The sequence below is a fragment of the Camelina sativa genome, chromosome 7, assembly GCF_030686135.1.
Source record: "Camelina sativa cultivar CO46 ecotype springtype chromosome 7, ASM3068613v1".
NCBI lineage: Eukaryota > Viridiplantae > Streptophyta > Magnoliopsida > Brassicales > Brassicaceae > Camelina > Camelina sativa.
Window position 1 is genome coordinate 3767565 of NC_141886.1, and position 21566 is coordinate 3789130.

At 39.4% G+C, this 21566-nt stretch overlaps 4 protein-coding genes and 1 pseudogene across 6 annotated transcripts; 1 reads left to right on the top strand and 4 right to left on the bottom strand.

Moving 5' to 3' along the window:
- Nucleotides 1–2629: 2629 nt before the first annotated feature.
- On the bottom strand, nucleotides 2630–5652 carry LOC147940802 (uncharacterized; annotated as a pseudogene).
- An 881-nt stretch (nucleotides 5653–6533) lies between these two features.
- LOC104700224 (polyubiquitin-like) lies at nucleotides 6534–7540 on the bottom strand. Its single transcript, XM_010415707.3, has 2 exons — nucleotides 7223–7540; nucleotides 6534–7142 (listed from the first exon to the last, which is right to left on the bottom strand). The coding sequence occupies exons 1-2, from the start codon at nucleotides 7529–7531 to the stop codon at nucleotides 6699–6701; spliced, it is 753 nt and encodes a 250-aa protein (XP_010414009.3). The 5' UTR covers nucleotides 7532–7540; the 3' UTR covers nucleotides 6534–6698.
- A 472-nt stretch (nucleotides 7541–8012) lies between these two features.
- On the bottom strand, nucleotides 8013–16064 carry LOC104700223 (uncharacterized). 2 transcript variants are annotated; one of them, XM_010415706.3, is made up of 9 exons: nucleotides 15585–16053; nucleotides 15290–15337; nucleotides 15132–15194; nucleotides 9381–9464; nucleotides 9181–9285; nucleotides 8907–9020; nucleotides 8711–8811; nucleotides 8413–8524; nucleotides 8013–8319 (listed from the first exon to the last, which is right to left on the bottom strand). In XM_010415706.3, exons 1-9 carry the CDS (start codon nucleotides 15915–15917, stop codon nucleotides 8194–8196), a joined length of 1086 nt encoding a protein of 361 aa, XP_010414008.1. In that variant the 5' UTR covers nucleotides 15918–16053; the 3' UTR covers nucleotides 8013–8193. The 2 variants fall into 2 exon arrangements, with proteins under 2 accessions (XP_010414008.1, XP_087312667.1); XM_087456541.1 differs by lacking the exon at nucleotides 9381–9464 and having other exon boundaries at nucleotides 15585–16064.
- Nucleotides 13873–14872, top strand: LOC147940803 (uncharacterized). Its single transcript, XM_087456967.1, has 2 exons — nucleotides 13873–13990; nucleotides 14088–14872. Exons 1-2 carry the CDS (start codon nucleotides 13873–13875, stop codon nucleotides 14870–14872), a joined length of 903 nt encoding a protein of 300 aa, XP_087313093.1.
- A 545-nt stretch (nucleotides 16065–16609) lies between the features above and the next one.
- Nucleotides 16610–20555, bottom strand: LOC104700225 (tRNA(His) guanylyltransferase 2). 2 transcript variants are annotated; one of them, XM_010415710.2, is made up of 13 exons: nucleotides 20180–20555; nucleotides 19968–20099; nucleotides 19839–19883; nucleotides 19539–19708; nucleotides 19318–19403; nucleotides 19047–19154; nucleotides 18450–18706; nucleotides 17985–18116; nucleotides 17865–17909; nucleotides 17564–17733; nucleotides 17375–17460; nucleotides 17166–17273; nucleotides 16610–16975 (listed from the first exon to the last, which is right to left on the bottom strand). In XM_010415710.2, the coding sequence occupies exons 1-13, from the start codon at nucleotides 20281–20283 to the stop codon at nucleotides 16850–16852; spliced, it is 1569 nt and encodes a 522-aa protein (XP_010414012.1). In that variant the 5' UTR covers nucleotides 20284–20555; the 3' UTR covers nucleotides 16610–16849. The 2 variants fall into 2 exon arrangements, with proteins under 2 accessions (XP_010414012.1, XP_087312860.1); XM_087456734.1 differs by having other exon boundaries at nucleotides 17985–18045; nucleotides 20180–20517.
- Nucleotides 20556–21566: the final 1011 nt, after the last annotated feature.

Sequence of the window (21566 nt, forward strand, 5' to 3'; positions counted from 1 at the left end):
TTCAGACTTTCACATGCCCACCGACTTACTAGCCAAAGTAGCTTCAATTCTGGGTGAAGATGGTGTGGAGGCCTTGAAGAACTTGCTACTCTCTGGAAAACAAGGTTTGGAAGCTGTTTATTCCCAGGAATGTCTCTCTATGGTCCGCCTAGACAAGTCGAAAGATCTTTTGTGGTGGTCAATGCGACACTCAAAATACTACTGTTTCTCTTCTAAATGTCTACAAACCGCCAATCCATACGCAATGTGGGCGACTAATAACAAGGGACATGCTTACGGAGATCTGCAGAGGAAGTTCAGAGATAAACGTCGTAGATGCCCCCGTTGTGCACGACCAAACACTAGAACGCATCAATTCACAAATGAACCGGCATGTCCTCATCCTTTCCACCTCTAAGCGTCCAATTTTGCAACTTCCCTAATCTGACAACGGTCGTTACTTTCAAATAATTCTCTTCTATCATTATTGATGTTAAAATATCGAATTGTTGACCCGGTTTCCAAATAGAAGGCACCTTCGCTTTTTTGATAACTAACAAATACATAAACGTTTCAATATCCACATGGATTATTCTTTATTGTTATCCACATTTTAATATCCACATTTTAATTACTTGTGTAAAGATATCCCAATAATTTCCATCTGTTGTGGATAGACCTAATTAACATATATACGTGTCCACATGGATACGTTTCTAAGAGTTTTCAATTAAACGTGTCCACATGTATACGTATCTTATAGTATCCAAACCGTTAACTTCACCATGACTTTAAGGATTGAGAATAAAATGGAATATAGATAAATTAAAAACGTAGAACAAGGTTAGAAATAATGCGGATGTTGTGAGAAAGAACGTAGTTTAAATCTAATAAACCTTCAATTAAGCTTCAACTTTCGATCAATCGATTGGAGGAGGAACCCGACACCCTGCGTAATCGGCGTCCGCCACTTCTCGCAACTCCTCAAGACTCTGCAACTCTCCCACCAAATCTTCAATTTCCAGAGACATGATTTCATTAAGTTGATGGATTTTTGCATCGATGGTTTCCACTTGATGAAGGAGGGCTGCTTTCTCTTCCTTTTTCTTAAAATGATCCTCCATCATATGAATTATTGCCAAGTAGTGATCCTTAGTCTCCGCCTCGGTCACCTCTCGTGTCTTAGTTAGCGCGGCTCGCATGGCCTCCAGAACCTCCCCTTCCCATTCGAAATCATCATTCCTTTTGGGGCGTTTGCTCGAACTGGCTCCTGCGGTTGGCTCCTCTGCGAAGCGTTTAGGACGTGCTGTTGAACCCTCTCCGGTCATTGCTGCACTCTTGAAATGATACTGTTGCTTGAAGGAAACACAATAGTTTCGGTCGACAATGAGAGGAGTTTTATAGGGGTCATGATCGAACAGGCACATAAGGAGAATGAGACGATTGAATGCATATAGACAGATTCAATCGATACAATGAATTATCGGGGATCGAAACGATACAACGTTTCCGACTCATTTATAGTGTTTTAACCTACGACAACGTTTCTACTTCAATCCCACTTGCTATTGGTTGGGTTATGGATACATATCTTAAATAATCTAATTTTTTGGTTCGGATAACCCTTACAGTATGTATCTTAACATAAACCTGAACGACAGATTAAAGTAAATGACACCCAACTATCATGTACACCCAACTATCATGTAAATGACAGTATCCACATTAATAAAATCCATATGGATACATTAACATCACTATTTTGATCTATATAATATGCACCAGCGGCTATCTACGTGGATATAATATGTGACATGATAGACAAACACAAACATCCACGTTTAAATATCCACATGAATTATGTTCTGTTATTCTCCACATTTTTAATATCCACATGGATTATATCACGTCTGTGTTTCCGCATAATATAATCCATGTGGATACTAAAGCGTGGATACTAAAATCCTAACCTCAGAATATTTTACTTTCAATTTCACATCAAACCATAACAAACTAACAACGTGGTTACTAACCTTTCTTCTCGATTACAATCCAATAGAGTACACCAAAAAAATCCGTAGTATATCAAAGCTAACACAAACATCCGTGGTTAGTCTATCATGGCACATGACGTGGATATAATATGTGACATGATAGACTAACACAAACATCCACGTTTAAATATCCACATGAATTATGTTCTGTTATTCTCCACATTTTTAATATCCACATGGATTATATCACGTCTGTGTTTCCGCATAATATAATCCATGTGGATACTAAAGCGTGGATACTAAAATCCTAACCTCATAATATTTTACTTTCAGTTTCACATCAAACCATAACAAACTAACAACGTGGTTACTAACCTTTCTTCTCGATTACAATCCAATAGAGTACACCAAAAAAATCCGTTACTGACTACCCAAAATAAAACCATATCCATTAAAACAAGATGGAATGGATACCTAATGTATTTTCTAAGATAGCAATGTAAGCAACAGTGTTCCCAATTACATCCACAAAAAAACAGCAAATCTGGACACTTCCAATTGACTACTATCCGCTCCTAATCCGGTTAGCTTCACCCCAAGAATAACCCAAAAAACAGTGCTCTCCCACACTACCGCCAAACTGTCTACCTTCATCCTCATGGCAACGGGTTCGAACAACTTGTTCGATTGTGTCCCGTCTCTTTGCACCTACCACAACGATTCACTTTTGTTTTCCCGAGTCCATTACTCTGCAAACAACATAACATATCCAAAAAAACCTGGCACGTTACACAAATGTTTATGTGGATACCAACACTACACATTTAAAAAAGGATTTCTCACATATTAAGCCCACTTACACGAAATTCACCAATAGAAGGAATCCTACTCTCTTTTGGACGCCCAGCGGGACGTCGCGCCTTAGGAGGGTATAAAACACGGTTCTTTATTTCAACAGGAACTTCAGCATCACAAATTTCAGGATTAATTATCCCTTCGTAAGTCCTTTTCCATGTTTCTGTCTTGTAACAGTCACCCACCAAAGTCCCATAAGGGATCCCTTGCGTATCAGCTGCTATCAATGCATGCCCGCATGGTATTTTCAGCCTATCGTACTGCTTACAAGAACACTGCTTCATATCAAGCAAAACATGATGCTTTCCATTCAATAAACCAACCACTTCATAACTCCAACTAGATAGACTGCCTACTTTGCTACCACAAACACCAACTAGATAGACTGCTCTTCTGCATCTGTTTATCTACCTCCGGCGTAGTCAACCCTCTATGCTTCTCAGCTTTCTTGCGTCTCGCACTAAACCACCTACTTAACATCGCACAAATGTACTTAAGTAGTTCAATAATATGACAGGATCTACCCTTTCCTAACATATTGTTTAAAGACTCTGCAATGTTGGATGTCATCAAATTGTAACGGTTCCCTTGGAAATAAGCCCTACTCCAATGAGCTGCTCCAATTTTATCCAGAAAAGCAGCACATTTGGCATTTTTAGCTTTGATTTGTCTATAGATTTCCAGGTAACCAGTTACCTTATAGGCAAACGCTGCATTCGTCACAAGTTTTGCAAGTCCTTTACTATGAAACTTCGCATTAACATTCCGGCCTAGATGTACTATGCAAGCTCCATGATGTGACAAAGGAAACACCCTCTTCTTCGCGGTGTATATTGACGGGCACCTATCTGAAATTATGGTCAGGCTCTTACTATCAGCAACAATTCGTTCTAATTTCTCAAAAAACCAAGTCCATGAGTCTTCGTTCTCACTGTCCACAACAGCAAAAGCAAGCGGAAACACCTGGAAATTAGCATCTTGTCCACTCGTGGTCAAAAGAACTCCATTATACTTCCCATTCAAATGAGTCCCATCCATAACAATAACACGCCTAAGCTTCTTAAAACCTTCTATGGAAGCCCCAAAAGCCAAAAACATATACAAAAACCTTTCTCTACCATCTTCAACCACTTCAGTTTTAATATCGGTTATAGTACTAGGATTCGCTTCTTTTAAAACATGGAGATAACAGGGAAGATCCTCGTAAGACTCATCATCAGGACCAAATATTCCTTCCAAAGCCTTCCCCTTCGCCCTATGACATTTGCGGTAGGACGCATCGACCCTCAATTCTTCTAATACCATCTGCTGGAGATCCAAAGGTTCCGGTCCTTTAGTAGGATCCCTGAACTTCGATTTGTACACTGCTGCAATCACCTTCGAGGTTGCTTTCTTTAGGTAATTGGACCTAGTCTCTATTGGGCATGTGTGTTCTAGATTAGCTTTCCTGATCACATAGTACCCGGATTCTTTCATTTCACAAGCTAGTACCCTCCAGTCACACCTATCTCCAGAACAACTAACTACAAACGACTCTTTCTTGGTCGTCGTCTGCGTGAAGTGAAACCTGTTCTTGATGGCGTATATAGCTAAAGCTATCTGGCAATCCTCTTTATTTGCAAAAACCTTACCCTTATAGATACCTTTCCCATCATCCTCATAATCAAGATCCGGTATTTCAGAACTAACATAATCTGTGTCGTCAAACAGAGGAGGAATATCAAACTCCTCGTCATCTATATCTTCTAGCCTGCGACCATCCAGTGCAGTTGCAACTCCCTGACCACGACCACCTGTCCACGTGGTTACATCAACATATTCACCATCAACTACTCCGACCTGTTCCAGACCACCAGTTGTCCTCACTTTATTCTCCTCTTTTAAAGGAACAGCTCCGTTAACTAAGACAGTGTGATCAAAACAGGAGTTTGTGTTACACATAAACTCCACCACGTTCACCCGACCAAACTGATCGCCAATGAAATTCCCCCAAAACTCTTTATCATAGCTCCTTGGGCTCACAGCTACATCGGTTAAAACAGATTCTTCTTCTTCGTCTACATCTTCAAAACTATCTTCCAATCCGTCAATTTTTTCAACACAACCTAATTGTGTACTTGTCATCCCACGACCAACCCCATCTTCTACACCCTTACTGCCCTTCATCTTTCCCTCTATTTCTGCCAACTCAGCCATATATTCTTCATCAACCTGGCTTGTTTCAAAAGCAAATGGCTTCGAACCGGCTGTTGAGGCTTCCCCTAAAAACTCTTCTTCACTACCGCTGTTACTAAGCCCAAACGAAGAACCCGAACTACGTCTCTTCCGACTTTCCTCTCTCCAATCGGAAACCTCAGCATCGTTACCCATTCCTCTCTTCTTAACCTCCTCAAATGTTACAAATAAATTCAACCCACAGTTCTGACTAAGCATCTGAATATAATACTGAAGTCCTAAATTCGTTGTCACAACCACCGGAGGCGTCCTCACCCCCGTCGTCAAATCCATAAACGTTGGTATGCAGTAACTCAGATTAGCCTTCTTCTCCACCAAACCGAATTCACCAACGACAAAAACTTCTAACTCTCCTAATGTTGTGGTCGAAGACAGTGGAACAACACGCGAGAGAAGTTTATTGTCAACTTTGAATCCCCAAACGCCGTCGTCAGAACAGCTCCAGCTACCGGATATTACCACACAGAAACTCGGATCTTCACCCTGCATTACAAATCAAAGGAAGATATCACACCCATCCACGAACATCAAACAGAGTTGCATTAATACGACCCTATCCACACAACGTAATCCCTACCTGCGCAGCCATGTTTCGTTCACGGGGACACAAACCTACATTCAACTTATGTCTCCTATCCACAAACAATCTTCAAATCTAACAAGGAGCATACATCCAATGGTGGAGAACAAAGAGAGGTAAGTAAGGTAACTTTTAAGAAGAGAAAGAGAGGTAAGTTGTTAGTAAGGGCAAAAATGTAAAAAGAAAGTGGACACATAAGCAAAAAACTTGGAAAAGTATACCATGAATGGAAAGTATGTTTTTGTGACAGAACTCACACCCAAAATGGGTTTTCATGACATTTTCCCTTATCTTATTTACATAAAAAAAAATGTTTCTATTCAACAAAACATTAAACATTTCCTAGTAACTCAACAAGTAGATTGTAACATCTTAAAATTGTAGGGTCCATATATCCGGTAGTAGTCGCACTATCTTTTAATTCTCAATCTTTTATATAAACACATTTATTGTTAACTAATTGACCAAATATTATGTACATAAGTTACTGAAAATGCTATATACATTATCAAAAAATGATTATACTTAACCAAATATTACATCAGTCATTTTTCATGATAGAGTCATGAAATATTCAACAACTTTCTTAGAGACCCAATAAACCGATCATAACATCTTAAACTTGTAGGACTCACCTATTATATTGTATTACCAGTTAACTAACATTTGGATTTAAAATATATATTTACTTGATTATCTATTGACCTTAATTATGAAATCTAATCATCTCATTGTGTTATTAAAAATTCATAATATTCAGTGCTTTCCAAAAAATAATTTGTTGTTGTTCAATACTTTGTTTTTTTGTTGTTGTCAACATATATCACATAAGTTTGAATCCGAGTTTTGACACATCAATCATACTAGTACAAATCACTAACATCAACTTGTTTACTTAACCTTAAACCCTTCCATTAAAACTTAATTATATTCCATGAGTGTTTAAAAAAGCATAATCCAATCAAACCCTCCCATGAATACCTCTACATTACATTACATAGTATGAGTTCTTTGAGAGGGATTTATTCGAATACTTATCTTAAATTTTGTAAATCTCAGTACCCTCCAGGACTAATAGACCCTTTAAACACGAAAAGAGTGTCACCATTTTCAACACCATGCCAACGAAGGCTACAATTCTCTCGCATAATCCGTTGCTTGTGTACGAATATATACTCGTCTCTTGGCAACGTCTTGTTAGCTTGTAAACCTTCTCTCATCTCCGAGATAGTACAAGTTTCGTTAATCTCGACAGGGATCCTCGCACCGTTGAATAAACTTGATGACGTCTGCACCAAGAAACAGAGTTCCTTCACCGGAGCGACGTCTTTCGCACGGTTGATTGACTTGAGGAACACCACTATCTCTGAGAATTCACTGATTCCGTATTCGTTTAGGTTTCGATAATCGTCGGCTAGCTCAATCCCAGAATAGTACAACTGCATTCGCTTTATCGGTGTATTCTCCATAATGTGAATCTTGTTCTTCAAGCTACTCACCTGTGAAACATTTGTATCTTGTTAATCAAGAAAGCTCAAACCCCTGTTATAAGATGGGACGTAAACACGTTGCGCTTTACCGTTTCGGTTCTGTCTACTTCGACGGTGAACTTGACGGTAACGTCGATTTTTTTATCGGCGGGGACTATAAAAGACGGTGCCGTGAAAAAGGGGGTGACGGTGAGGTCGATTCTGGTGCCGTCAGAGATGATCGGATAATCTTCCATGTCGAGACCGTCGAGGAGTTCCCAACAAGAGACAAAGAGAGTTAAAGAAGATGTTGGAATCTGAAGAAACTGTCCTAAGCGTTTCTTGATCTCCAACACAGATTCTTGCTCGCTAATTTCCATGGTGAATTCTTGGCTGTAAGAAACAATTGTCACTATCATGTTTTCAGATTCAAAAATTGTGTTTTTTTTTTGTATGTTTATGGGAAGAAAGAACTATGATGATTCCACAATGCCACATGTATATTATATACACACAGAAAAAAAAAATAGTGATAATAATACCTATACACAGACACATATATATAGTGGAGAATGCAAGTTGTTGGACTGCATAAGATATTCATGATAGTTTTTGAAATGTTTAGTTGGGTGACTTGGGTCTTGTGTATGTATATGTGTGTTTGCGTCTGTTACAACACTATGGTTCTGTTCGTGATAGTAACTGAATTTGGCATGAGATTCGATTGGGTATTTTTCAGTAGAATTAATAAATAGGCAAAATAGTGGAAACTTACAAAAGAATTATAGATATATCTGTAAATTTAAAAACTTTATATTTTATTATGAGAGACAGGAAAATTATGATTGCAATAAAAAAAATAAAAATAAAATTAGTATAGTTGAGTTGAGAGACATGAGAAGGGAAATAATTGATTTGTATATATAACTTCTGGTGAAATTATTCATCCTAAAGCCATATAAAATCAATAAAATCATGACAGCTTAAGTTTATAACAGTTATTGAAATTTATGTCATCATCTGTTATTTGCCTACGTTTTTATTCTCCTCATGAGAAACTCACTCTTACCTTTGAGATTATTTACTTATTATTATGATGCATGCCGGCAATTATGGCCACCCCGGCGACTACAACCACCACATATCTTAAAATATTCTTCAAAGTATAAGTTGAATTAATTGTCGGTAACTCCAGCAGCTCCTTCATCTGCAAAAATACCATTAGTACATTGATAGGGAACAATTATGGCATTTGTTTTGAAATGAAATTTGTAAACTGAAGAAAAATGTAATTACTAACCTTAATAGGTTGTTTCCAGTTCTTCTTGATACCTTGTAGATGCCCTCTACCGACAACTGCCACGACCGAACTATGCTCACTTGCAACTCTGAACAATAAAGATGCCATGTACCTGAGATACAATGCAATTTTTGCAAACAGATTAGGAAAAAAAAAAACAGGATACCCAAGTCAGATGAACTGTTGACATTTTCCAATATTTTGATGATGAATGAGCACCTTAACAGCTAATTCAACACAACGATTACTAATCATGCGAAATCAAACTGCTATATTAGAGAGGAATAGAAATACGAACTTATCTCGCTCATGCACAAGTGTCTCCATGAGTGATGGGAATTCCTTGCTCATTTCTTGAATCACCAATGTCAGCATATCCACATCGTTCATGTCTTTCAGCTAAAAGCCATCCAATTTTTATCGTCACTAATATATTTTCACTTTTATTGAATCACTTAAATGGGAGATAGGAAGCAAATGACTTTTTTTTTTACCATCTTCTCAAGTTCTTCAGAATCGGGCAGAAAGACAGCTTGAAATACTATGCCGTACAGTAGTTTTATTTTGTGCCATAAAGGCATCTTACCCCATGTTCTCGTTAACGTGATCTGCTTCAAGGAAATACAAAAAGAAATTGAATACTCTCACTGGAACAAAAAATTTAAAAAAAAAAAAGAAAAAAGAATCAAACATGTCAGAGATTGCAATTCATAACATTTCTATTAAGAAAGATTTAAAACTAATATGTGAACACCAAAGTGAGATCACCTGTACTGGACGATCCCCAAAGACCACCTTGCCACCATATTTCATTGCCTCTTCACATGCCACACGAAACTCAGCACCAGGAAAAACATCAAGCTTATTGGCCATCTAAACATCAAAAGCCATGGGTAAAATATTATTGGTATGGAAATTCCATTTAAGCTACAATTAATCAAAGAAAATCTAAACCAAGGAAGCAATGCCTTTGCAAGTAACCATCCGTAAACTATTCCAAATAGGTTGTGGTTCCTCTTCCACATGCCTATCATTTCCATCAGAGACGGCGCCTCGAAAAAAAAAAAATCACACCATGCCAGAATTAAAAATCATGGATAGAAGAGCTAATAAAACCATAGATAACTATGCTGAAGTTCAATGAAAACGAATGTTTACTAAACAAAAGGAAAGGCGAGTAATAAAAAATAAAAAAATTTAAATAAGGAAAGGCGATAAAAGAGGCGATTAGGGTTTCTTGCGTTCTTGTCACGTATGGTGCCGTCGGCGGTTTCCCCGAGCCGTCTTCCGGTGGAGGGCGGGGGCGAAAAGGAGGGAGATCATGGAGAAGGGATCTCTGAGAAGGTTGTGGAAGTCTCGTCGGAGGGCAGTCAAGTAAAAGAGGGATCTAAGGGTTCTAAGGCAGTGTCGTCGCAACAGCCTGTGGTGGGGGCTCCTACTGGAAAGCGAATCTTTCTGCAAGCTGCACAAAAACGAATGTTTACTAAACAAAAGTTTCCAGTTTCGGAGGTCGATGGAAAGTCGAAGGTTGTAGTACCGCGGGAGGTCTTTGAGGACGCAAAGCCCTTGTGGGAGGATTTTCTGGTGGAGAAATTTGCAGACGCAAAGGCTCCTCATGTTGGCAAGATTCATATGATAGTAAATAAGATCTGGAGGCTTGGGGATCGTACATCATTGATTGACGTTTATGCTGTGAATGAGTCTACAGTCAAGTTCCGGATACGAAGTGAGGGTTTGCGGCATAGGGTGTTGAGTCGTGGCATGTGGAACATTGCGGATCTACCTATGATTGTCTCAAAATGGTCTCCCTTTACTGAGGAGACTCAGCCAGCTATGCAATCAGTTTCATTATGGGTCAAGCTCAAGAACGTTCCACCCACTTTGTTTACAGAGAAGGGTTTGGAGTTTCTTGCGAGTGCAGTAGGGGAGCTGATTCGGTTGCATTCCAACACTGACGAGTGTGTTAGTTTTGATGAAGCTCAAATCATGGTGAAAGCGGATCTCACAAAGGCTTTGCCTTGGGAGTACATCATCTCGGGTGAGGAGGAGGGAGAAGTTGAAACTACTGTTCTGTACAGTTATCCTTGGCTCCCACCTCGTTGTTCTAACTGTCATCGCTGGGGACATCTTAGCACTACGTGTTTGTCTCCCGGGGCAGATCCCTCTCCACAAACTAAATCAGTGGACCCTACCATCAGGACTACTAAGCCTCAATCCTCTGTTCCTCCTTCAGCTCTTGGCTCTGAGAGGGAGGTGGTGCTTCCGGCTCTCATTACTGCGACTCCGATCCCTGCTTCTGAGAGTTTGACAGCAGAGCCTCTAGTTCCCGGCTCTGTGAGTCAGTTAGGGGTGCCTCAGGGTGCGACTAACATGGCTTCAGGAGAAGTCACTGTGACAAATGAATGGATTACGCCGAAATCAGCTGGCAGGGTTAGTCCTATTAAGCAGAAGGAGCTGTCGGATTTAGGAGCAGGTTCGCTGCTAAAAAACTCTTACTCTGTTCTTGGGGAGGCAGAGGATGCCAACCAATATTCTGTAGAGGTTCAAGGGGATGTTGATCAGCAGGAGGTTGGGGTCTCTGTTCCACAGTCTAGGGAAGAGAATCAAGAGGATCCTAAGGCTCCCATCCAACGCACTGGGGCAGCTGTAAAGCAGGATGCACAAGCGCTGGTACAGCTCAGGACGTATTTGCCTCGGGGCACAAAAACGGCAAAGAAGCGAAATTCAACTCTTTCTACTCAATCCACCAGGACTAACCCTGGAGATCAGAGTAAGAAGGCCCCTCTTAAGCATTAATGTCAGGTTTCTCTTGGAATGTGCGCGGTCTAAACAAATCTTCAAAACATTCCGTAATAAAACAGTGGTTGGAGGGGAATAGGTTTCAGTTTGGTTGTTTGTTGGAGACTAGGGTTCGAGAAAGCAAGGCGTTGAGGTTGGGCAGTCATTTGTTTCCGGGTTGGTCTATATTAACGAATTATGAGTTCAATAGTAGGGGTCGCATTTGGGTTATGTGGAAGGACACGGTGCGGTTGGATCCGTTTTATAAGAGTGAGCAGCTAATTACTTGTTCTGTGAAGCTTGATGATACAACGGAAGAGTTTTTCTGTTCATTCGTCTATGCTCTGAATACAGTCGAGGCTCGTAAAGTATTATGGGAGGAGTTGCGTGAGCACCATAACTCGCCCATTGTACATAGTAAGCCTTGGATTATATTGGGTGATTTTAATGAAACGTTGGACCTGGTTGAGCACTCTAGAGTTGATGCTCGACCGCTAATATCAGGGGGTATGCGTGATTTCGAAGCGGTAGTTAACCATTGTTCTCTTGCCGACATGGCTTACCACGGACCTTTGTTCACATGGTGTAATAAAAGGGATAATGATTTGATTCTAAAAAAGTTGGATCGTGTCCTAGTTAATCCTGCATGGACAAGAGAGTTTTCCCAGGGTTACAGTGTTTTCGCTGCAGGAGGATGCTCTGATCACTTGCACTGCCGGGTAATGATAAAGAGGGATCTAGCTAATCCTGCTCACAGGAGAAAGCCTTTTAAGTTTGTTAATCTTCTGACTGAGATGGAGGATTTCCGACCGCTAGTGGCTGGGTACTGGAGAGAAACTCAGCCTCTGTTTCTATCTACGTCCTCACTCTTCCGGTTCTCAAAAAAACTAAAGGGGTTAAAGCCAGTTCTGCGGAGTTTGGCGAAGCGTCGATTAGGTAATTTGGTGAAGAAGACTAAGGATGCTTTTGAAGACTTATGCAAAAAGCAACAAGCAAACCTTACAAACCCCTCTCCTACGATGATGGCTGAGGAGAATGATGCTTACAAGCGCTGGGAGTTCTTAGCGGGCTTGGAGGAAAAGTATCTAAAACAAAAGTCGAAGTTGCATTGGTTGAAGGTGGGGGACCGTAATAATAAAGCTTTTCACAGAGCTGTTACTGTGCGAAAAGCTTCAAATTCTATTAAGGAGATTATGGGACCTGACGGACGAATGGTTGTGAGAGCTGAGGAAATAAAAGTTGAAGCTGAAAGGTACTTCCGGGCGTTTCTGCAGACAGTTCCGACAACTTTTGAGGGCACAACAGTGGAGGAGATGGAGCTCTTACTACCATTCCGCTGTTCTGCAGCAGATCAACAGAGTTTAACTAGAGAAGTTTCTGGGGAGGAAATAAAAAAGGTCCTTTTCTCCATGCCTAATGATAAGTCACCTGGTCCTGATGGTTTCACTTTGAAATTTTATAAAGCAACTTGGGAGATTTTGGGAGCAGAGTTTGTCCTGGCTGTGCAATCTTTTTTTGCTAAGGGTTTTCTGCCTAAAGGTATAAATTCTACCATACTTGCTTTAATCTCTAAGAACGTCTCTGCACAAGAAATGAAAGACTATAGGCCCATCTCTTGTTGTAATGTGATCTACAAGGTCATTTCGAAGATCATTGCTAATCGACTTAAGAGAGTGCTTCCAAAATTTGTCTCTGGTAACCAGTCTGCATTTGTGAAGGATCGTTTGTTGATTGAGAATGTGCTGTTGGCTACTGAACTTGTGAAGGACTATCATAAAGATTCCATCTCTGGGCGCTGTGCTATAAAAATTGACATTTCAAAAGCGTTTGATTCAGTACAGTGGTCGTTCCTCTCTAAAGTCCTCTCTGCAATGCAGTTTCCACCGATGTTCATCCATTGGATAATGTTATGTGTCACTACTGCATCATTCTCTGTTCAAGTAAATGGGGAGCTGGCAGGGTTTTTCAGAAGCTCTCGGGGGCTTCGTCAGGGCTGCTCCTTATCTCCGTATTTGTTCGACATATGCATGGATGTGCTCTCTAAATTATTGGATAGGGCGGCAGGTGAGCAGTTGTTTGGATATCACCCTCGGTGTCGTTCACTTGGTCTTACTCATCTTAGTTTCGCCGATGATCTTATGGTTTTGTCGGATGGTAAAGCAAGATCTATTGAGGGTATTATTGGAGTTTTCACTAAGTTTGCTCAGCTCTCTGGCCTCAATATCAGCTTGGAGAAATCCACTATGTTCTTGGCAGGGGACATCGACCATCGACCTGACTCTGCATCGCTTCCCTTTGTCATAGGCTCTTTGCCGGTTAGATATTTGGGGCTTCCCCTTGTCACCAAGTGTCTTACCACCTCCGACTGTGCCCCTTTACTTGAACAGATCAGGAAGCAGATTGGCTCTTGGACAGTTCGCTCTCTCTCTTTTGCTGGTCGCTATAATCTGATATCCTCTGTTCTCTGGAGTGTTTGCACATTTGGATGGGTGCGTATAGATTGCCTAGGGAGTGTCTCGACGAGATCAACTCCCTGTCTTTGGCGTTTCTCTGGTCTGGCATGGAGATGAGTACTAGAAAGGCGAAGGTGGCGTGGGAGGTTGTTTGCAGACCGAAATGTGAGGGTGGTCTTGGCTTAAGATCTTTGCATGAGGCTAATGTTGTATGTTGTTTGAAGTTGATATGGAGGCTAGTTTCAAAAGGAGACTCTCTATGGGTTCAATGGGTTTCTGCAAATCTGCTGAAGCAGGATTCCTTCTGGTCAATCAAGAATACTACAAGTCTGGGTTCGTGGATATGGGTAAAACTCTTAAAGTACCGTGATCTTGCAAAGTCTTTCTGTAAAGTGGAGATTGGGAATGGGGAAAACACATCTTTTTGGTTTGATAATTGGTCAGGCTTGGGTACGCTTGCTGATGTGGTAGGAAACAGAGGTGTTCTAGATTTGGGGATCAGCTGGCAGAGCTCTATGGCAGCGGCGTGGTCTCGCCGTCGGTCTAGGCGGCACCGAGCAGACCATCTCAATATCATAGAGGATTGTCTGTTACTTAAGTGGCAGCAACGTCAGGAGCAGGAGGATAGAGTACTCTGGAGAGGGAAAAATGATGTTTATCGACATAAGTTTTCAACTCGTGACACTTGGAACCATACTCGTACTACATCAAGCACGGTGTCATGGCATCAGGGAATATGGTTTGGTCATGCAACGCCTAAGTACTCATTTTGTGTCTGGCTGGCGGTTCTGGATCGGTTGTCAACTGGTGCTCGTATGGTTGCGTGGAATGGGCAAGCAGCAGGACTTTGTGTTTTCTGTCAGCTTACTTTAGAAACACGGGATCATCTCTTCTTTGCTTGTCCGTTTGTCTCGACTGTGTGGTCTGCTCTCGCTAAAGGCCTGCTGCAAACATTTTATACCACGGATTGGTCCCTCCTTCTTGCTCACATATCTACCTCGAATCTTCAGCTGGTGGAAGGTTTTCTAATCCGCTACTTATTCCAAGTAGTGGTTTATACGGTCTGGAGGGAACGAAATGGTCGTAGGCATGGTGAGCCACCGAAGCCTGCGGACACCATCATTGCGTGGGTTGATAGGCAGGTCAGAGACCAGCTTCTTGCCATAGCTTTAATGGGGGATCGGCGATATGATGAAGGGTTTCAACTCTGGATGCAATCTCGAGCCTAACACCTCTTATCTATTCTAATATTTTCAACACATTTATTCTTCAAACTATGTTGCACAAGTTGTAAAAACGTTTTATTTTTCTTTTGAATATAATTTAACATTAAATTCAAAAAAAAAAAGTTCAATGAAAACATTGGCCATTCTCTAATAATAGAATTTTGACACATATAGAGACACCAATAGTGATTATCATCTTCTAGCAAAAGAAAGAACGATAACCATAAAATGCCAAGTAAACTGAAGTGGGCATAATAAGAACCTCCTTCAAAGCCTGAGGGTTGAGAATAGACAATCGACTTGTACATAACTCCACGAAGACGACCTGAAAATCATCAGCCAAATACTAAGAGCTGGATAAAAAAAATTGAAGATATATAATAACACTTCAGTCTTCAATGAACTGTTTAGGAGAAGAACCTGTGGTTTCAATGAGCTAATTACAGCTTCAACTTCTCGACATGATTCCTACCAAACAAAAAAAATGCAAATATGAAAACAACGAGGGAAAGAGTTGCAAACAAAGGAGGCTGCAACAGAGCAGAAAACAACGAAACAAATCTCAAGTACGTAAACCCTATCTTCCTCAATTTTTTCATTCAATAAATCAAAACCATTCATCTTTTAGCCCAACGTTACATAATCAGTCACCAAATCCAAGTTTCAATTCATGAACAGCAATTTCTGATTATGGAACCAAACAAGGATAGTATACCTGTGATACATGAGCAGTACCAACCAAGTACACATCACAAGATCCACCTTCAACTGTGGAATCGCACGTTAGAACCATAACGCATTTCGTAAATTCCTCAGGCACCTCCAACTTCTCCGTCGTCTCCTCCACCGCATTCGCTACACCAGCACCGCAGATATCATCTTCACCACTGTTATCACCGATCGAGTCGTCACCGCTAATCACTGAACTGTCGTCGCTATCTTCTTCCTCCTCGATACACTCCTCCTTCTCAACAATCACTATGCTGCTGTCCATGTTAACGAATTCCTCTCGAGATTGAACCTCCGGCATGTCCATCGTCAGCTCCATTTCTCACGACAAGGATCAAGGAAGCAGTGGCTCAATCGGTAAATTCGAAGGTTTTGAAGGACGGAGAGAGAGAGAGAGAGGGAGAGAGAGGAGAGAGAGAGAGAGAGAGAGAGAGAGAGAGAGAGAGAGAGAGAGAGAGAGAGAGTCAGAGTCAGAGAGGAAACGTTACGAGCTATTAAGCCAAATAGCAGAATCGTCTGATCGTCGACGGAGGTAACGCTTACAGTTTTGTTGTTTTTTGAACAAACGGTGAAAAGGTTATTTTATTTCCTTACCAGTTACCACTATATGGTTGAAGTTAAAAAAACTCTTATTCGAAAGTTTTTTTTTTTGAATTTATTTAAAAGTTTCTTTAATAATAAAAATCTCTTCGATTCTATTACTAATTATGGATGTAATTTATAAATACAAATTAATTGAAAATAAGGGGATTCCTTTTGAAATTAAAGTAAAATATTGTTGTATTTGGAATTAGATTGTGGTCAAATTAATATTTTTGAGTATATAGAGCAGTATGTATATTTGGTATGCAAATTCATTAACTTACCTTTTAATTAAAGAAACATATCAGTCAATTTTTTTTGGAGATTCTATTTACCCCTTATATCACTTTAGTCAACCTATTTTATTTTACCAAAACAAGCACTAACATTTCTTCTCCTAACAGTCAAAGGAAATTTAATAACACAATCTTTGTTGTAATTTTTAACTGCCAAATTGAAGGAAATTAGGATAATGTATAGATACAATTGTTGAATAATGAAAACATATACTGTACTAAGAGTATTTTTTTAAAAAAGTAGACCATTCGGTTCAATACTTTTTCTTTTGTTGGTTGTATTTCAGGCTTACAGCTTTGGTTTATGACAATAAGACCGGAATCTGATTCGATTATCTCTTTAGACTTTTTTTGGTACCAAAGAATACCTGTTTTAGGAGCTAAGAATGTGAGGACGTTGTTGCCAGAAACATTGGTCGATAATGTTAGAATGGTCTACGACCACTTCTTCTTCCACTTGCTTGCCTGAAACTTCTCCATTCTCCTCTGTAACACGTTCCTGCATGATCTCAATGTAAAAACTAATTTAGACAGTTTTTTTTTTGATGCTCTGCATAGACACGAACACTCTAAATCAAAACTGACAAAAGAGAAATAAATTTTAGAGGACCCTTCTTTTCTTCACTCTAATAAAGTAATAAGATTTTGCTAGAAAACACTAGAATTTCGGAGTACGATAACAAAAGTACCTTTAGGCGGAAAACGGAAGAACCCATGCGGAAGATTAAAGGTAATGAATTGTACTCAATTCCAAATTGCTGGCTAAGTAACTCGTTTTTCTCTCGTGTTTGGGTACCCTGAAACAGAGCCAAATCCCAAATGTTAAGTGACAAACCAATTTAGTCAATGAACTTAAGAGCGAGCATTGGCTACTAGACGAGGACATATAACAAAGCACCTTTAAGTAATCTTGGGCTTGAGTTTTGCTTTTTCCAGACTTAACAAGCATCCAGAAACATGTATTGTACTGATTATTGATGTGGCCTGCAAGACAAAACGAAATTGCTGAAGGGAAGCATCCAACTCAAACTAACGATACTATATCTCTCAGGAGAGACGAGTGAATCATTAATCACACAATACTCACAGTCGACTTGTCTCCAAGCTAGATAATCCAGGAGAATCTCTGATGTTGGATAGCATACAGCTCGTCCATCAAATGATGGAGGGTACTTCAATTCTTTGTGAGGGAAGAAATCTTCCCATCTTATCACGTATGCAGACGTAAAGAAGGATACAATTGCAGATATTATCTTACTGCAATAAGATAGATATTTGAAACTAAGTTATATGGTCAACAGTGGAAAAGAACAAGAAAAAATTTAGGAAATACATGATAAAATTTATTCTCCACATAGAAACTTAAGGGGATAGAAATCTAGTTTCACCTGGACTGTCTTTTGTAAAGCTCAGATTCCTTCCTCAGAACAAAGCTACAAACCACAGATGAACTCGAGATTAATATCAAGAAATGTAAAGTTGATTTAAAGGTGCTGAGAGTTACATACCTGTACTCATCACTAACCCCATAGGCAAAGGCAATATCCTGAAACTCCTCAAGAACAGCCACTGCACATGAATTCATAAGTTTCAGAGCTTGCTCATCATTTGGCTTCTCAAATACATGAGCTTCAGAGAATCTATCAAAAATCAAGCAAGCTCCATGAGATTCACTTACAACACAACGACGATAGTAATTATTCAAGCACTAGGCAGGTGTTTTACACAAGAACACAAGAACGACTGTATAAGTTCTACAATTCTACTTCTCTGTAAGTGATACTAGCACTACACAAACGCAATCGCAATGTAAGAAACAGGCTGACCATAGCAGTGAAAAGTGTATAAACTCGTAATATAGCATTGTATCTGAAATAAATCCTAGGGAACATAAATTTTTAACAAGTCTAAGGCTTCCATGCAAGACACATTGTCTATCAATGAAAAAAGACGGACACTAAAAAGCATATTACCTGTGAAAATGGCAGCCATCAATCCTAACCACAACCCAAGTTAAAGGTAATAATCTATTCTCAAACTGAAACGACTTAACATAATCCGGTTCAATTTTGCCAATGTCTTGTACAAAATGTCCAAGATCCTTATGAAGAGAGGAGTGCTCATTCCAAAAGCTTCTTCCGGCAATACTTTCTGAATGCACTAAAGTTTCCCTTCTCCTCAATCGCTTTACAGGATTTCCATTCTCATCATGCTTTACAGTTTCTTCCACCTGGAAAAAATTCAACAAAAATACCACACATAACGAAACATACATTAAACCTGACCAATCTGAAACAAGAGAACATCTGACTTTCATGTTTAACTATTTAAATTGATTTTCTACTGAACATGCAAGATGCAGCCACACAGGACTATATAAATTTACAAGATTTCAAGAAACTGATATTTCCGATTCAAAAAACATACAATGGACACCGATCAAAATCACTGAATAAAATGAACTTGCTGATCTTCCTAAAGATTCAGCTTAACAATTGAAAGCTCTAAATTTCTACATACATATGTATGCAACACATCTCAAAGCAAGCATAATATAATAGAAAAATCACCTTCGTCTTAAAAAGGCATGACCCTTGACGAAACAATACAGGAAGCATTTTATAATTAATACCAAATTGCTGGAAGAGAAGCTCATTTCTCTGTTGTTTCTGAGTATCCTGCATCAATATGAAGTAGTGTGATCATACAATAAAATATGATTACTATAAAACCATAATCTATATCAAAAATTCTAATCATAGTGCTAAATACTTTCCGTGGCAAAAAAAAAAAAAAACAGCATAGCTCCTACCAAAAAAAAAAAAAACATAGACAACACACCTTCAAGAGCTCATGTGTTTCACTTAAGGTCTTTCCACTTTTTACTAACATCCAAAAACATGTATCATACTGATTAGTGATGTGGCCTGCAACCAAAAACAATGGAAGCTGTAAGAAGATCTAGATGCAAACTCCAACAAGTATAAATAATGTCCAGAACGTAGATCAAGAATTTTTTTTTTTTTTTTTTTTAAATCCCATAGAATGTTAAGAGGTCTTACAGTCAAGTTGTCTCCACGCAAGGTAAACTTGAAGAACTTCTACTGATGCACAACTTACAACTTTGGAAGCGAATGAAGGACTATATTCTAATTTTCTATGAGGGAAGAAATCTTTCCATCTCGTCACATAGACCGCAGCAAAAAAGGAGGCTACCAAAGACAGAATCTTACTGCATATGAAAAAAAAAAAGTTAAAGTAGATGTCAAAAACATACAGAAGAAAACTAAACATAACACTTCTTTATCTCCCAAAATCGTACTAACCATATAACAAATAAATAAATAAATCAGATGGAATACCTAGCTCGCCTCTGGTAGAAACTTGATGTTTTCTTGAAAACAAAGCTACAATGATTATATGAAAACAAGAAAACCCCTGTCACAGATACGAATCAAAAACTAAAAGACAAAGTAAACTACGGTACCTACCTGTACTCGTCGCTATATCCGTACGCAAAGACTATATCGGGATACTCTTCCAAAACCGCAGATGCACATGAATTCATCAAATTTAAAGCCGTTTCATCATTAGGCTTCTCAAACTTGTGAACTTGGGCGAATCTAACAGTAGTAATTAAGAAGTGAAAGGGAGTAAGGAAACACAAATGTACACTGTTGGAATTAGAGAATTTTGCTGGTACCTGGAAAAATCACGGCCATCAATGCGGATGACTATCAGATTGGGAAACATAACTTCGTCTTCCACTTCGAAGGACTTCACGTACTCGTACTTACTATTCGCCATGTCCTCCGAATTTTCCAGAAACCAATGGACTTCCTTCGGTTTATTCTTTGATTCTACTCTCACTTAAGAGAATCCGATACTTTATACTTCCACTGCCTACAATTATTATAGGGTTTATGGAGATTACATGCAAGTTTGTGGCGGAGATGGCGGATGTCCTGGTGGCGACGGCGGGAGTAGTGGGTTGGGGGCGAGGGGGTGGGGGGTGTAATTAGAGAGTTGTTGATCTGGGGAAATTGAAAATTTTAATAGGAAGGGGATAGAAAACAAAATAAAATAAAAGTTCCGGGTACATTTAAAATAAATGATGAATCATTAGACAAAAATCGAATTTTAGAAAATCGTTGGTAAATGGACTCACGGGCAAAGAGTAATCTCAGTGAATTGTGAAAATAAACTCGTTACCCGTTGGTAAAAAGTAAAATAGCTTCTTCTGATATTTTTACTAGGATTTCGTTTATGCAAATTGCAAAGAGGTTATTTTCTGTGCCTGGAAACAATAAATAAGTGGAGCAAATGAGGACTCTTTCTTCAACCTAGCTATATTATCGGAGGAGACATTGACCATGTACATTTATGTGTGTCTTTGAGGAATACAAAATCTATCACTCTAAATATCGAATTTACAAGTGATATATTTTTTTCCTATAGAGAGAAAACATTATTGACATTTTAACCACTCGGTCGTCGCATGGAGGACCATTGACTAGAAGAAATCAAATAACCATCCTGAGTTATGGTTAATTAGTTACGTTTTTTTTTCTTTGTCACCAATGTGGGTGATCATTTCAATCGAGGGGAATTGGGTTGTATAACCCAAAAAAAAACTATAATTCACAAACTAACCATCAATTAATTATATTTTCTATATTTATGTATTAATGACAGTTTTTGCCAGTTTTTGCCCTAGTTATTTTCTTCTCATCACTACCACCATCTCCTACCACCATCACCATCACCTCTTTACCACCATTATCACTAGGGTTCTCAATGTACTATCCTTTAGAGTTTAGATTTCCTCTAACCACTACCGCTGGACCACCGCTGGAGAACTGCCGGGCAACTGCTGGAGAATCGCCTGAGAACCGCCGGACCACCACTGGAGAACCATCAGACCACCACCGGAGAACCACCGGAACACCGCAGAATACCACTGTCTTACCATCGGACTACCGTCCACTACTACCGCCGTCTATCCCTGTCCACTATTACCCTTAAATCAAAAAACCCAAAATAATAATTTACCCTATCCTTAATTCTATTTTTCTAAATTTTTTTAATAA